At 39.5% G+C, this 16,359-nt stretch overlaps 1 protein-coding gene across 2 annotated transcripts in view; it reads left to right on the forward strand.

The window, feature by feature from the left end:
- Trpc3 (transient receptor potential cation channel, subfamily C, member 3) overlaps positions 1–16,359 on the forward strand; it is a 49,575-nt gene that overhangs the window by 21,951 nt on the left and 11,265 nt on the right. For both annotated transcript variants that reach the window (XM_005386779.2, XM_013515247.1), the window contains exons 6-9: positions 677–941; positions 4,578–4,773; positions 6,911–7,120; positions 9,916–9,999. In XM_005386779.2, coding sequence (XP_005386836.1) covers positions 677–941; positions 4,578–4,773; positions 6,911–7,120; positions 9,916–9,999 — 755 coding nt within the window. The remainder of the gene's footprint in view (positions 1–676; positions 942–4,577; positions 4,774–6,910; positions 7,121–9,915; positions 10,000–16,359) is intronic.

A 16,359-nucleotide genomic window follows, 5' to 3' on the forward strand; every position in this document is an offset into this window, starting at 1 on the left:
GATTTAGCTCAGCGGCACAGCGCCTGCCCAGCAAGCGCAAGGTCGTGAGTTCAACTCCTGGTACCGGAAAAAAAAAAAAAAAAAAGAAAGAAAAAACTGTTAAGGGTCCTCATTCAGAATCTATTTTTTTTTTTAACTTACTACACATTTTTACCCTGTGTGGCTTTTACATTTTCCAGAACAAATTACATTGCTCAGCTGTCATACAGTCAGCACCATTGGGATTCAGGGTCATTCTCCCTCATCGCCGTCTGACATTTTTCTTGTATAAACTGTTAGATGAACTAACTTCCCTACCAAATATGGAAAAGAAGTTTCATTCCAGCTGTATCTATAGAATGACAAAATAACTGGTCAATATATCTAATAACTGAGGGTACAAGTGGTTATTTCATCATCCTGGACCCAGCCTGTGTTGTGATTTCTTTATCCTTTATTTTATTGTGTTTCTCTCCATGTGAATGCACTTTGTATGTTTATGAGAGTGTTGCCCCCATTGGAAGTAATGTAGAAGTTATGTCTCTGATAAATATGGTCCTTGGACAGTTAATTTAATCTACATTAGTCTCACCTGAGATAATAACCACCAGCCAACAAGATAGATCCTATGTACTGCGTTTGCCCAGTTAACAATGAATAGAGAGCTCCATTTTTAATCTTTCTCTCCTTTTTCTAGCTAGAGATAAATGGCTCCCTTCTGACCCTCAGATCATATCTGAAGGCCTTTATGCCATAGCTGTCGTGCTCAGCTTCTCCCGGATCGCGTACATCCTCCCTGCCAACGAGAGCTTCGGCCCCTTACAGATCTCTCTTGGAAGGACTGTAAAGGATATATTCAAGTTCATGGTCCTCTTTATTATGGTGTTTCTGGCCTTTATGATTGGCATGTTCATACTCTATTCTTACTACCTTGGAGCCAAAGTAAATGCTGCTTTTACCACGTAAGTAAAACATCTTACTAACAAGGTATCATGAAGAGAAATTCTAACAAGTTTAGACACAGCAAATGAAAATTTTTGTTATTGTAATACAGATATTTTTAAAAGCAGGAAAAGGGGCTGGTGGTATAGCTCACTGGCAGAGTACTTGCTTTGCAAGGGTGAGGGCCAGGGTTCAATCTGCAGTATTAGCAAAGTGGGGAGGAAGGCAGGAAAAAAAAATCTGTCAAAAACAATTAGTGTTTACATGTGAGTGCACTGCGCCACAAACTCATCTCTTTGAGCTTAATGCACATCTGATCACAGAATTGATCAGGGTTTGGAAAATTCCCAGACAAAATTGGCTACTTTAAGAGAATGGGATAACAGATTTCTAATACTCATTGTCTCTTACATTATGTATAACATTAAATTTAGTCTTCATCATTTTGCAGCCAGTACTATTTCATAAAAGGAAGCATCAGCTTTTATTTTAATGTGTTAGTCATTAACCCGTACAGGGAGTTGAGTCAGCTGAAGTGTAGCTAGATGTCTTACTGCCCACCATAAACCTAATTCTACTCTCTCCCCTTAGTCACACTGGTTTCAGCAGTGCAGATACTCGTCCTCCATGAAGTCTCCCTTGATTTCTTTAGTCAGTGTCCCTTCAGAGTCCTTCAACATGGAGCTATCCAGGTTGTGAGGTTTTTTCACACCCATTTGGTTGTCCTGAAGGTGGGGACTTCTTTCTGTATCTTAGTCCTTGTGTCTGGGAGGTCATAAACCCTTTTTCTCCCTTTGCTGTAACACCACAACTGGAAACCAACTATACATTCAGTAAGTTCCCTATAGACTAAAGGTAGACTATCTAGCCCTTGCAGACATCTAAATTATATTGATAGCAATTTTTAAATAGTTAATATAGACCAAGTCTTAAAGGTGAAGGGGACCTGAAACTCTATTGTAATAAAGGAAAAAGATCTGTTTAAACTATTTGCAAAAAAGAACCTCCACATGATGCCACTGCTGTGCTTTCCCTCCCTTAATTCTGTGGTAACTTATTTCACATAATACATTTTCTTCCCTGTCTTTTGGGAGAGCAGTATATTGTAGCAGTATTGTAGCTGGAAAATCTGACAGACCAAGACTTTAATGCAGTCTCTGCTATTTTTCTAAAGCAATTGCTTTTGGTTAAATTACTGAACATTTCTCAGTGTCATTTTCTTTAAGAATAAGCACAATAAGGTTTAAATAAAGTCATTGCGAGGATTACCAAGGTGAGTTATAGAAAGCCTTTTGCCCACAGTGGGAATTCAGAGCCATTGGCGTCCCTTGCATTTTCACTCCCCTCTTCCCAGCACACACGCCTCACAGAGGCAAGGGGAAGTTAGTGTCAGGAAGGTTTGCAAAGAAGCAGGAGAAAGAGCAGGAAAGCGTTGTGATATTGCGGCATAAATGGCAGAAGCAAAGAGGTTAGAGCTTTCTTAATCTCCTAGCAGCACCTATTCTGGTCACACATCACCCCGCAAATGTTTCATAATACAGAGCAACAATAGGAACAGAAACATTTTTCCTAACCCTCTCTCCCCAGGGTCTAGCAAAATTTCTGGAATCTCATAGATCCTCCGTCAGTATTTGTTGAATGAATGAATAAATTAATGAACTAGTGCTTACATTTACAAATCAATAAGATTCATTAGTTAGAATTGGTGGTGAAAAAAATTTTTAAAGTATTGTCTCAAAAAATCATTTTCTGGAAAAAGGACTTACTTTTGAGTTTTTCTTTGCAATAGATTTTGATGTGTGTAGCTAAGAATTATTTGTTCAGTTCACAGCTCATGATTGTAACTCAATCGCATGACAAAATCAGCCATTTAAGAGACAAAATTAGGTGATTAGTCTGTGAGGGCCTATGTACTAACTGAGATAGAAAGATTAGGAAATAGATTATATAAGTTACAGAAAACTAACAGGGATCTTTCATTCTGTTACATCCTCTTTATTTCCAGGTAGGTATTTCTAGGAAGGTAATACAGTCATTTCCACAGTCAATCAACTGCGGGGCAAACATATTCTTAAAAGTATATGTACCTCTACTGAGCATGTACATACTTATTGTCGTTATCTCTTAAAGAATGTGATATAACAACTATTTATATATCCATGCATTGCATTGAGTGTCGTAAGTAGTCTAGAGATGGTTTGAAGTACAGGGAGACAGGCACAGGTGGTGGGCAGATATAAAGCAGAGACTTGAGTATCCACAGCTGTTGATATCCCCGGGGAATCCTGGAACCAGTCGCATGCATATGCCAAGTAACAGCTGCATATCCTTGTGATGCAGATTCAGTGAGGTGTCTACACTGAAAAACCTCTCCTTCCTCACCCCTGGTCCTCAGTCTATTCATTCTACTTGGTTCCCAGAAGCAATGGTTTCTTTCAGCTACTTTCAGAGATATTTGTTTTGCATAAAGGAGAATATAAATAATTGTATACCCTTCTTTTGTATCAAATGATAGCATAGTTCACACTTGCAAAATCTTATTTGTTCAGTATGAGCACGGGAAGATAGATCTGTCTCATTTTGCCTCAGTGGTTTTGTAGGAATTGATTGTCTGGATGTACTGAATTATTTAACTCATTCCTGGGATATTTAGATTGCTTTTGTTCTGAATGCAAATTATTCTGTTGCAAACCTTTGTGCATACTTTTTTTGAGGGGGATACTGGAAATCGAATTCAGGACCTTGCACTCACCAGGCAACTGCTGCACTGCTGAGCTATATCCCCAGCAAGGAAACCTGTATTCCTTTTGTTTTTGTCTTTTTGAAAGAGGGTTTCACTACACAGTTCAAGCTGGCCTTGAAGTTACTGTGTAGCCCAGGCTGGCCTCGAACTCGCAGCAATCGTCCTGCCTCAGCCTCCCAAGTTCTGGAATTACAGGCGTGCACCACTACACCTCGCCAGTTTTTTGGTGGGAGGTGTACTGGGAATTGAACTCAGGACCTCACGCTTGCCAGACAGGCACTGCACCACTAAGCTAAATCCCCAGCCCTTTGTGCACACATTTTTGAAGTACGTTTACAAGTTTAATTATAATTACACTTACTTCAGAAAACCTGCTGTAAATTTCTCAATCTCTACAAAAAATAAAACTCAAAACTTTTGACTTTCTAGGGTAGTGTAATATGACATCAGCTTTCTTCTGCTAAGTACGGAGGGTTTTCACTTGATGACAACTTCAGTAAAGCTAGGGATTGGCACAAGTTCCTGAAAACTGAGAGAGTAATTTCTACTAGATATCATGACAGAATAATGCTACTATTAGAATTTTTACTGAAAGTAATTGTGAAGAGTTTATTATAATGACTGTCTGTGTGTGGCAGGGTGTACTGAGGATAGAACCCAGGGCCTTCCCTTTGAGCTACAGTCCTCTTTTATTTTTTATTTTGAGACAAAGTCTTGTTAAATTGCAAAGTTATTCAGGCTGGGCTCAAACTTGCAATCCTGCCTCAGCCTCCCAGAATGCCGGGCACCACAGGATGACATTTTATACAGCATTTACCATCCGTGTAGTATCAGACCTTAACATGTTTTTGTTTTTTGCTTTTTAATACTGAAAACTGTTACTGAATTACTGTGTATCTTATTTTTTCAACAGTGTAGAAGAAAGTTTCAAGACTTTGTTTTGGTCAATATTTGGGCTGTCTGAAGTGACTTCAGTTGTGCTCAAATATGATCACAAATTCATAGAGAATATTGGATACGTTCTTTATGGAATATACAATGTAACTATGGTGGTTGTTCTACTCAACATGCTCATTGCTATGATTAATAGCTCGTATCAAGAAATTGAGGTAAGCCTGTTTCCTGTGCCAGCTGTCTCTCTGGTAGTAGGTGATATTTGCTTGTGTCCTGGGGTGGAACCACAGCTCCTGGAGCAAAAAGGCCCATATCCAAGTGAGGGATCTTGGCCTCACCTGTTTTCCACTTGGACAGGTAGCAGCATAGCTTCCTGTGTCTTTTAGGAGCGCAGCTGGGGTGCTCATGAATTTGCTACTGCTTTGCCTTCTCTCAGGGTCTGTTTCAGAGGTTTTGAAATTATTGACTAGAAGTATGGGCTGTAGGGAAATTATAATCACCTAATTTAGTCAGGGAGCTATTGTTTGTGGTGGGAGAATTACTAATTGCCTGGCAAACATGGATGATATTCTTTATGCAGTCAGAATTTTCAGTATTCAAGAAATCACTCTACTTTTGGTTTGGAGTCAGGCTTGACTTTCTTCAGCATTGTATATACATGTCTGTGCCCCGCAGTTTTGTGTTCAGTATCATTTGAGTGCTCAGCTGTTTTTACTCTATCAAATCTCTGTGTGTGTTTTAGAAATTCATAGTGGCTTCAGAGCAGAAGGTTTCTTGTCCAGAAATGAATACCCTCACACTCTGAACACCTGCCGTGGGTGTTGTGGTGCTGGTCTGGTCTGTGTGAATTGAGTGGGCCAGCGTCCTCCACCTAGCAGCCCCTCCTCACTTCTATCAGTCAGGATGCTTATGCCCATCCCCATGGGGCAGTGCTGAGATAGAAGGCAATGGAAGACAGGTCCAGGCGACTGGAGAACTTCTGTGGCACCTCAGGACATGTGGCAGAAACACAAACTCCAAAGAGCAATAACAAGATCTCTGGAGATCTAAATAGCACTTTTTGCTTTGCCCTTGAAGTAAAATACTGTATAATGTATCCATCACCTGGCTCAGATGGGTCTAGGCAGGGAGGGAGAGTGGGTGGAGAATGGGGAACCATTGTTGAACAAGCAGACTTGGCATAAGGGATGGAGGTGTTGATTTTTTTTTGTTGTTTAACATAATTCTATTGAAAGAGAAAATTTTCATAATTGAAGTTAAAAGGCATAAAGTACAGATACACCTTTTCTCATATTATGATCATATCCATCCCCCATTGTCTTGCTTTATAACCCCTCCCCTTATTCCCTTCTTGTATAATAACATCACTTCTACTTTCATGTCATCTTGTTCGTCTGTCTGTTCGTTTGTTTAGATCCTGCATATTAGGGAGAATATGTGATGCTTGTCTTTTTGATTCTGGATGAGTTTGCTTAACATGATGATCTCTACTTCCATCCATTTTCCTGCAAATGACATAATTTCATTCTTCTTTATGGCCAAATAATAGTCTACTGTGTGTCTGTAACAGTATCTATCTCCTCATCCATTGGCTGGTTTCATAGCTCAATAATTATGAATTGGGCTACAATAAACGTGTGTGCACATATCCCTAGAGTATGCTGATTTTAATTCCCTTGGACGGGTACCAAGGAGTAGTATAGCTGGATATACAGTGGTTCTACTTCTATTTTTTTGATGAAACTCTACACTATTTCTGTAGTGGCTGTACTAATTGACATTCCTACTAACAGTGTAGAAGTTTTCCGCCCACATCCTCACCAGCATTTTTTATGCTTTTGTATTTTGTATGATGGAATTAATATTGTTTTCCTGCCTTGACAGTGAATTTTCTTATGGTTTTGCTTTGTCTTTGCATGGGGGCAAGAAATTCTGGTTAAAATATAGTGGGTATAGACCATTAGTGATGAATTTATGGCCCACGTGTTACTGATGGTCTTTTGAAGCAAAAGATGTTAATGTATGAGTTGTTTCTTCTAAACTAACACCTCAGTCTTCAGGTGTAATTGCAGTGTTAGCGCTTTGCAACAAATAAGTGGGTTTTGAGTGGCAGTTTGGCACTCAGTCTCTAAAAGGTTCACCATCACTGGTATAGACAAAGGCATAAGGGAGACAGACGTTTTTAAATGAGTATCATAAAAGTGATACTTAGTATATTATGTAGGCTTAGAGAGATTGTATGCAGATAAATGTGTATAAATTTACCTAGTTCAAAAAAAAATGTAGATTCATTGCAAGAATATACTATTTACCAGAATGCTTAGTTTTAAATATTCTATTTTTGTGACATAGGATGACAGTGACGTGGAATGGAAGTTTGCTCGTTCAAAACTCTGGTTATCCTATTTTGATGATGGAAAAACATTACCTCCACCCTTCAGTCTGGTTCCCAGTCCAAAATCCTTTGTTTATTTCATCATGCGGATCATTAACTTTTCCAAATGCAGAAGGAGAAGGCTGCAGAAAGATCTGGAAATGGGAATGGGTAACTCAAAGTCCAGGGTAGGTATTGAAAACTTACCAAATCCCTACAATACATGCTTTGTCTCTTTCTCCTTGTCTTTTGATGTTTGTTCATGAATGTTCATGTGTGAACTTAGAAGATGATGGACGTGACTGTCCATTGCATCCTCTTTCATAGACTAATACTTAATATATGCCGAATGTTTCAAGAAGTCACTTAGTCTATGCCCTGCTTGTGGTCAAAGCTTCATGGAAGTTACCAGATTAAAAGCAAGTGAACAAAAAGCTTCTTTTACTTGTAAAAGTAAACAAAATAGTTACTGTTGGAAAAACTTTGTTTTCATGTGCTCTGTGCTGCTCAACTGTTATTCTGAAGTTAAATAGTTTTAACCTCAGATTTTCCTGTTGCTGTTTATATAGTTCACCACCATCATACTCTTCTTGTTTGTGGAGAAATTTTACTGGGCTAAATAACAGCTTTTGGCCAGGTGTGGTGGCACATGCCTGTAATCCCAGCACTTGGGAGGCTAAGGCAGGAGGATAGCTGTGAGTTCGAGGCCAGCCTGGACTACATAGTAAATTCAAGGCCAGCCTGAACTGCATAGCACCACCCTGTCTCAAAAAAAAAAAAAAAAATCCACTTTTTCTCTTTAGTGTCATAAAATATATATAGGCCTGAGAATATCCTCAAATAACCATAAATGCCCTTATTATAAATAAAACAGAATAGTTGCCATTTAGTTGCCCCAGTTGAATCCCACTTAAATTTTAACAAAGAAGGTAAGTTCATGATGGCACTTGATTAGCATAAATTTAATTTTCAGAGATAGAATTGGTACAGCAAATGTAAGGATATGGGCAAAGCTCAACAATAGAGAAGGAGGTAGTTAGGAGCAAGTGTGAGGCATTAACATAAAATTTTTGTCTAAAATTTGGAAAATGGTGTGTGGCTACAATACTTTGGGAGCCCACAAGATATTAACATTATTTCCATAAAGTATAGGCTTTCCCAAGCCGAGGTACGTAGTTTTTCTCACCTGAAACTGGGGAAAAAGGGATCATAGCAGTTTAATTTCTCCCTTTTTAAGATAAACATGAGTTTTCAAGACTTGTAGTAACCCTGAAATCTTATTCTTTAAGTAAAGGACCTTCACATCTTTTTTGTCTGGCCTAGATGTGGGCTCTTACAGCTACTAGGTTGCAAGGGGACGATCGCCTATGATGTGCCATGACTTAAAGTAATACCTTGTAGGTGCGCAGTGAGAAGCGGTGTGATGTAAGGGGAGCAGCCTCAGTGTTAGAGTCGGATTTGAGCTCACCTGAAAGAGAGGGAGCTGTAGGGTCATTGTAAGGATTATATATGAGATGTACAAAGTTTCAGCCTCGACAAATATCAGTGCCCTTCCTTATTCACAGTTTACAAAGTGCCTTGCTGTACATTTGAGCCTCATGGGACACTGTGAGGTAGGTATCATCATTGTTCCCATTTCATAGATAAGATTCCTCAGAGGCCATTCAGAGAACTCCCTTATGCAGGGTCACCTGGCCCAGCCAGTACAGCACAGTGTGGAATTCAAGTCTTCCAACCGCAGCTGCCTGACTCTCTCTCCTGCATGGGCTGCCTCCCACGCTAGCAGCTGAGTCTGGGCTTGGCCCCTGCCCCTCTTCTCCAGGCACCCTACCTTCAGCTGTGGGATAGCTGGCTCTTAAAGGGGCCTGGCTTCTGATTCTCCTAAAATTGACTTTGTTATGAAAGAGCTTTGTAAGCTGTACATAGATCTGATTAAACTTCATGCATAATCATAGACACTCCGCGTCTGTTAAATTTAGTAAAAGATGGAAGAGGTTCTAGTTTTCTGTTTTTCTTTTGTAAGAAGAGAGGAAGGAACTTCAAGAAACCTTTGCTGTTAACCTACACAGCTAACCTCAGCCAGCAGTCAGATACTGACCTCCAGTGGCAAACTGGGAAATTAGCTTTGTTAACCCAAGTTTTCTCTTGGCATACATAACCTTAGAACGGGAAGGAGGGTCCTTGCCTGTCAGTCAGTACCAGTCCTAGCGTCTCTAGGCTCCTCTATGCTGGAGAGTCAGGTGGTGGGATGAACACATCCATTTGGATGGGGTCCCTGGCTTGAATCACACCGTATAGGTGGCAGCTTGTACCCGTAACTAATAGACAGGCCCTACTAGTGTACATAAGAAATGGACAGTGCCCGCCTGCATGTGCCTTTTGCTTTCTGCTCCTACCTACTCAAAACCTAAATCCTCAGGAGAAAAAAGAGAAGAGACAAAACTTCTTTAGCCCAGTTCTCTCCAATGTTGTGATCTTGGTTCAGTATGAGGCCAAGATACCTGCGAAGATGTGTTATTTTGACCAATATTTAGGGGCTAGAAGATACCAGGAAGCACCATCCAAATCTGTAGTGTGTTTCTGTCCAAGTTGAGGAGAGGAACTAAGTCTCAGGAGCAGATTGGAGCACATCACATGACTTCTAGGTGCTATGAGTACATTTTGCTGAGTGTGGAAGGTCCCCAGGAAAAATGTTTTTAGAATGAGGCAACTTTTTAAAATATGGGTTCAAAAAAATATATGGGTTCAATTAACAGTTCTATTATATCACATCTTATCAACACCTTGACAGATGTGAACATATTGCTCACATTAAGTTTTATGCTTGGAAACATATGAAATCATTTCTGACACACAACTTCTACACAGTGTTCTCCCAAAATCTGTTGACTCTATAATTATCAAGGAGAATAAAATAGAAAATATATTTCTGATTCCAAATAAATGTATTCTAATTTACTAGGTTAATTGTATTTTTTCCTAGTTAAACCTCTTCACTCAGTCTAACTCCAGAGTTTTTGAATCACACAGTTTTAACAGCATTCTCAATCAGCCAACACGTTATCAGGTAAGAACTCATCAGCCATCTCTCTATCTGTATGTGACTGCATTTGTGGCTCTGTGTGTGCGTGTGTGTGCATGTGCATGCACATAGTAGCGTTAACATTCTTCAGATAACTGTGAGGATAGTAAAGAACGGGGAATATGAAAGAATAGCATGTTAGTTGAAAAGGACTTTAGAAATCAGTCTAAGTCATTTGTTTCATTTTTAGCTGATGAAGAGTTCTTTTTACACTATTGAAAGCAAAGTGTTGCTATAATTTTAAAAAACATACTTGCATAAACTTTGACTTGGAGGAAGACTTAGGTATAGTATATTAAAATAAACAATGCTCTCACAGTATGAAAATCTAATACCTTTCTCCAGGTTTTCCTTTCAGGTGACCCATTTTCCAAATGACTGTTGGGTGATACTGTTTCATCAGTGCTACTTTAAAATATCGTTTGTATTTTGATGTTGGATGTGACATTTGAACACTATTCTCCAACTCACTAGGGGTTATAGTCACTTGTATTTGATATGATTGATCATTTTGATCACCAGATATTTAGATTCAGATGTGTACAAGGTACAAAGAGGATCAAAGAATTTATGATGTCCAGTCATATTCATTAATGGCTATAATCTTCTTCAGTTTTCTTTGAAGCAGAAAATTCTAAAGAATTGATTGCTCCATTTTAGGCCCTATAACTGCATTATTTCAGTTATAATTTTGTAAAACTCAAACAACATACACACATGCACAGCCATCCTTACTTCAGTACCTGTATTTTACAGAATTTCCTGGCTATTCTTCATCTTTTCTATTTGAATTTTAGAATTAGCTTGTTTAGTTTACAAAATATCCTGTTGGAATTTTTATTGCAAATATGTTAATTTAAGGAGAATTGACACCTTTAAGATGTTCTGTTTTTTCTATTTATTCACTTACTACTGGGGATCAAACCCAGGGCCTCATGAATGCCTGACAGCTGCTCTGCCCCTGCGCCACGTCCCCAGCCCCACATCTTTTTATTTGTTCAGGTCTTCTTTTAAGCAGTATTCATATTATTCATGTTAATTGGGATTAATTTAGTGCAATTCAAACAGAACTACCAAACTCAGGGGCTGGGGATTTAGCTCAGCGGCAAAAGCGCCTGCCTGGCAAGCGCAAGGTCGTGAGTTCGGTTCCCGGTACCAGAGAAAAACAAAAAAACAAAAAACAACAGAACTACCAAACTCTAGTCACTAACTGGCTAAGGTAGAATAGGCATTCCTTTCTGTCTCATGTTCAAGACTTCAGGAGATGTTCATTCCAGAGCTCCTGTATACTACCTAGCAATGTCAGGGACCTAGGCTTTTTAAAATACATTACTGTGTCAGGAATGGCCTTCTCTTCTCTTCTCTTCTCTTCTCTTCTCTTCTCTTCTCTTCTCTTCTCTTCTCTTCTCTTCTCATCTTCCACTCTTCTTTCTTCACCTCCCCACTCCCCTCCTCTTCTCTTCTTTTTGTTGTTTTTTGAGACCGGGTCTCACTATATAGCCCAGTGATCTCAGTGATCCTCCTGCCTCAGCCTTGTGAGTATTGTACTAGGTTTACAAGCATATGCCACAATGCCTGGCTCATGAATGGTTTTCTGTCTGACATTATCTCATGATTCAGGAAAGATGCTGGGTCTTGCGCTTTTACTCCTGTATTCCACAATATAAGCTGGACATTGGGGGTATGTGCCTGTAATCCAGCACTCTGAGAGGATGAGGCAGGAGAATTATGAATTTGATCTGAGCCTGGACAGCTGATCAGCTCAAGACCCTATCTCAAAATAAAAAATAAAAAAAGGCTGGGGATTTTAGCACAGTGCAAAGGTCCTCGGTCCGATCCTCAGTATCACAAAGGAAATCAAAAGCAGAAAGAAGAAAGTTCTTTTGGTAAGGAATGTCTGTGAAGTTGTACAAACCACTTACCTGCAATAGAGGCTGGGAAATAAAGTTCTAATTTCAACTGGCTGTGTGACAAGCTAAAACACTGGGGGAGAGAATTGGCCAGGCGAAGTGGATTACATTATTTGTGTTGGTGTTTACCTTATGCCTTAAACATTCTCCTGTCTCTGTTTCTTGATTTGTACCTGTGTCTTTTGCTTCTTCCACTCTAAAGGATGTGCTTATTTGATCTTTCATATTTTTCCCCTTCCCCTGCCAGATCTCACTAGCTAAATCATCAGTACCTTAGGGGAGCAGAGAAAAAGTGTTTTCCTTTACCCTCTTAGGTTCCAGTATTGTAGACCTGTAAATCCAACTAGAACAAACACAAATTAATAAGAGAAAAACAATTTTTAAAAACCAGCTATGGGTACTTTAAAGATGGGTTGAGAACTACCGTCTTCACAAAAGGTCGTACAATTATTGAGAAATGACAAGGCAGAGGAAAAGGAGTTTGCATTGTTAGTAATACATTGTATGAAGATACATACTTGGTGGAAACTAATGGAAGAGGAGGGTTGTTTTCTCAGAGTTTTGTACGGACCCATCCTGGTGCTGTGTGGCTTTATGTTCCCAGGGATAGTGATTATTTGCATACTTTCTAGTATGGGTGAGGGGAGAGAGAGAAAAACTTCCCCAACAGAAAATGCATGTCCTCGTTTTAGGCAGAGTGGGGAGAGGAGAGAGTTCTTTCTGTGTTTGCTACTTCTTAATTGCCTTCAGCTCAAAATAATCCTTAGACCAAAGTGACAAACTTGGAGATGGCATATTCTGATCCTTTTCACACTTTATTAGGATTATTCCAGATTTGCTTTAGTTTTTGTCCTACAGTTAGGCAGAATCTGTACTCACTACCAGTGTTTGCCATAATTTTCCATTTATCTCTTTGTCTGCCTAAATTTATCTTCTTACAGTTTCTTCAAGAAAAGCTCTTCAGGGCCTAGGGGTATAGCTCAGTGGCACAAGCGCCTGCCGGGCAAGCACAAGGTCCTGAGTTCAATTCCTGGTACAAAAAAAAAAAAAAAAAAAAAAATTAAAAGAACAGATCTTCAGGAACTTTGTTCCTTGGTTATTTCATGTTCACACTAGTTTCTTTATTCTGTATATTGAATAGGTATGAAATTCTTAGGTGATACTTTCTTAAAAATGTATTCATAGACATTGTTCTACATTCATGAAAGTGTTTGAAGGCAGCCTGCTTGTTTTGCTCGTATAGTTGACCTGAAGTTTTGACTTGAATACCCCAAATTTTCTTTCTCTTTTAAATCTTATGTCTTGCTGTTGGTTGTTCTGTAGGTCGAGAGGTATCAGTTTTTCCTGGCACACACTGCAGCCTTTCAGTCTGTCCATGAACTCTTCCTCAGGTTCTGAGTAACCACCTTGAGTTATATCTTGAAGTGTCTTTCCTCTGCTCCATTGTTCTGGGTCCGGGGCCACAGTCAGATGCCTGCTGGCTTTCTCTGGCTGTGTCCCCAGCTACCATGTTTTCTCTGTTCCTTTGAAATGTTCATATTCCAAACTTTGGCTTCCTTTTCCTCGTGCTGTATTTTATCTCTGTCTTCATTTGTTCATTCATTCTTTCATTTTTTGTGATGATTTTACCCCCCTCTTCTTGAAGTTTGTCAGCTTATCTATCATTTCCTTCTTTTGATTCATATTTTCCTTGAGTTCCTTGTGCTGCTGTTTCAAAGACATGTTTGCTTCATAAATGACATGTTTACATAATGGCATTATATGCTTTCATCTATTCTTTAACATTTTGGGTAACCATCCTCTATTTGATATTTATTTTATCCTGTTTTTGGATTCTGTGTACATTCCCTCTGACTCTTACTCAGTTTTAAAGTGAAGTAACTACTTAAACAGTGGCTTCAAAGAGGCCGCAGTAGGGTTGAAGTCTGTTGGGATCGCTTTCTAAACCAGTGGGGCGGGGTGAACCTACGGTGCATGCGCAGTAGCGGGCATGCAGCGCCCTCTCTGTCTGCAGAACAGGTTGCCCCAGCAGCTAAGCATAGGATAAGAGTAGCTTTTTCTAAAACCTCAGTAATTCAGGTTTAATTGCAGTATTGGTGCTTTGCGATAAATTAGTGGGTTTTGGGTTGCAGTTTGAGCCCTCGTGTCTAAAAGCTTCACCACCACGGTCCTAGGCTAATGGGAATTTTTCTTTAAGCACAGGATTGTGTATGTGAGTTCATTCATTATTTTCCTTATGCATGAATAACACTTCCAGACTAGTAGCAGACCCCCCCATACACACACAATAACAGAGTACCCCTGCTTTGTCATTTCCCACGGGAACCCATCTGACCTTTTTAAGTGGGTTATGAATGCCTCTATGTCTCATCAAAGACAAGTTGTTTCTGTTTCTTATTCTCCCTGTTGCTTTTGAATGATTTAGAAGTGCAAAACTTCTATCTTTACTGTCAAATTCAAACTTCTAATTGGCTGAAAATCGTGACACGTGTTCATGAGGTGGCATTTGCTAAAAGTCTAGAGACTGGAATCTGTACATTTTGTGTTTCTAAGGAGAAGAATTCTTGGGGGTGTAGGGGGAATTACTGGCCTCTGGTATGATCTGCCGCAGCTCCCAAAAAGTGAAAGTGGAAACAGAAACTCTGGGTGGGGAAAAATCTCGATTAGCTATGGACACACCAATCGTTTTTATAAATGCCATAATTATATTTCAATAAAATCTCTATTATCAACTCCTTGAGAGCCTTAATCCATTCAGACTGCTGTGACAAACATCCTGGGCAGCCCTAACACCAGGCATGTATTTCTCACAGCTCTTGAATCTGGAAGTCTAAGATAAGGCACTTGTTTAGTGTGGGGCCAGCTTCTTGGTCCATAGACACAGTGTTCTTCCCCACTGTGTCCTCACATGGCAGGAAAGGGCCAAGGAAATTCTCCAGGGGCTCCTGTGCAAGGTCACTGATCCCATTCCAAAGGGCTCTACCTTTGTGACTTAATCACCTCTAACATATGAATTTGGGATGAACAAAACATTCAGTCCATAACAAGTGCTAACAATTATTTGCTTGTTAGTGAATTTTTGTTTCATGCAGTGTCATTATAATAGAGACATTTTTATACCACTAACCTTTAAACAATTCCAGCCGGGCGTGGTTGTGCACGTCTGTAATCCCAGCACTTGGGAGGCTGAGACAGGAGGATCATTGTGAGTTCAAGACCAGCCTGGGCTATAAAGTGAGCTCAAAGCCAGCCTGAACTGCATAGCGAGACCCTGCCTCAAAAAGACAACAAACAAAACAAAACAACAACAAAAAAAAATTCCAGAATTTAATTGTTCAATAGAGATTTTTCCTTTAAAGTAGTAACCTGTGGAATACACTAACTTTGTTGTTGCTATCACTACTCAGAACACTGTCAAAATTCCTCTAAAGGATTACTTTGTAAGTAGTTATACAACAAAAAATATCTGCATCAGTTTGTGGTTACTGAACTCAACTAATTATTCATATTATTAAACTCAGTCCTGTGACTCTACATTTTTTCAAAAATACTTGCATCTCCTTTGAGAACACCTCTGGCCCTCACCAACAGTGTTCTCCCCTTACATGTTTACACCCAGTGAGGGCTTCCTCCTCAGAAGGATTTCTTCAATACTGAGATTCTTAGTGCCCCAAGAGCAAACAGAGGAAGAATTTAAAAACCATTTTGACCAATGGTAGCTGGTATATAATAATTAATTATTATAGCATTTTGATGTAATTCTTTTATTTCATAAAGAATATTTTTAAAATCCAAGAATGATTTGTCTGCACAATATAAAAACTGGAAGGATGGCTGTGATTGAGTTCTGCTACTTTAGCATTTTATTGATTACCTGTGTGAGTTTGATTACTTCCAGTTAGAAGCACACAGATGTGCTTGGATCTTATTCTCTCTGGTGTCTCTTATGACACTTTTAATAACCAATTTCAGCCTGGGAAACTTTGGTCCACACAGTATTGGACTCAGATGGTGGTCTCTCATTCAGTCCATGAAGGCAATCGTTGCTAGCTTGGTTTTACTGTAAGTATGTGGCAGCTCTTTAAAGGTGGGTAGGTGAGACACTCTCATTGAGCTCTATTCCCAGTGAGCTCCCTGGCACATTCAGGACAACCTCTGTTATGCATGGTACCAGGTTATGAAGATACAAATACACAGTCCGTGCCTTCAGGATTCTTCCCACCAAGTGGTATGAGAATGTCTCTGTATGACACAGAAACGAACACAACAAAAAAGAAACAGAAATAAAATGCTATGGAGCTCAGGAAAACCCAGAGGGGCTATTTGAAAGTTAAGTAGAAGCAGCAGCAAATTTATTTTGTGTTGTCCTAAAAAATAGAAATTAGGCCACTGGTTGGAAGGTACAGCTTTGACTCAATATGAAAGGGTTGCTGTC

This window comes from Chinchilla lanigera, unplaced genomic scaffold (assembly GCF_000276665.1).
Source record: "Chinchilla lanigera isolate Chin_1 unplaced genomic scaffold, ChiLan1.0 scaffold00027, whole genome shotgun sequence".
Classification (NCBI taxonomy): Eukaryota; Metazoa; Chordata; class Mammalia; order Rodentia; family Chinchillidae; genus Chinchilla; species Chinchilla lanigera.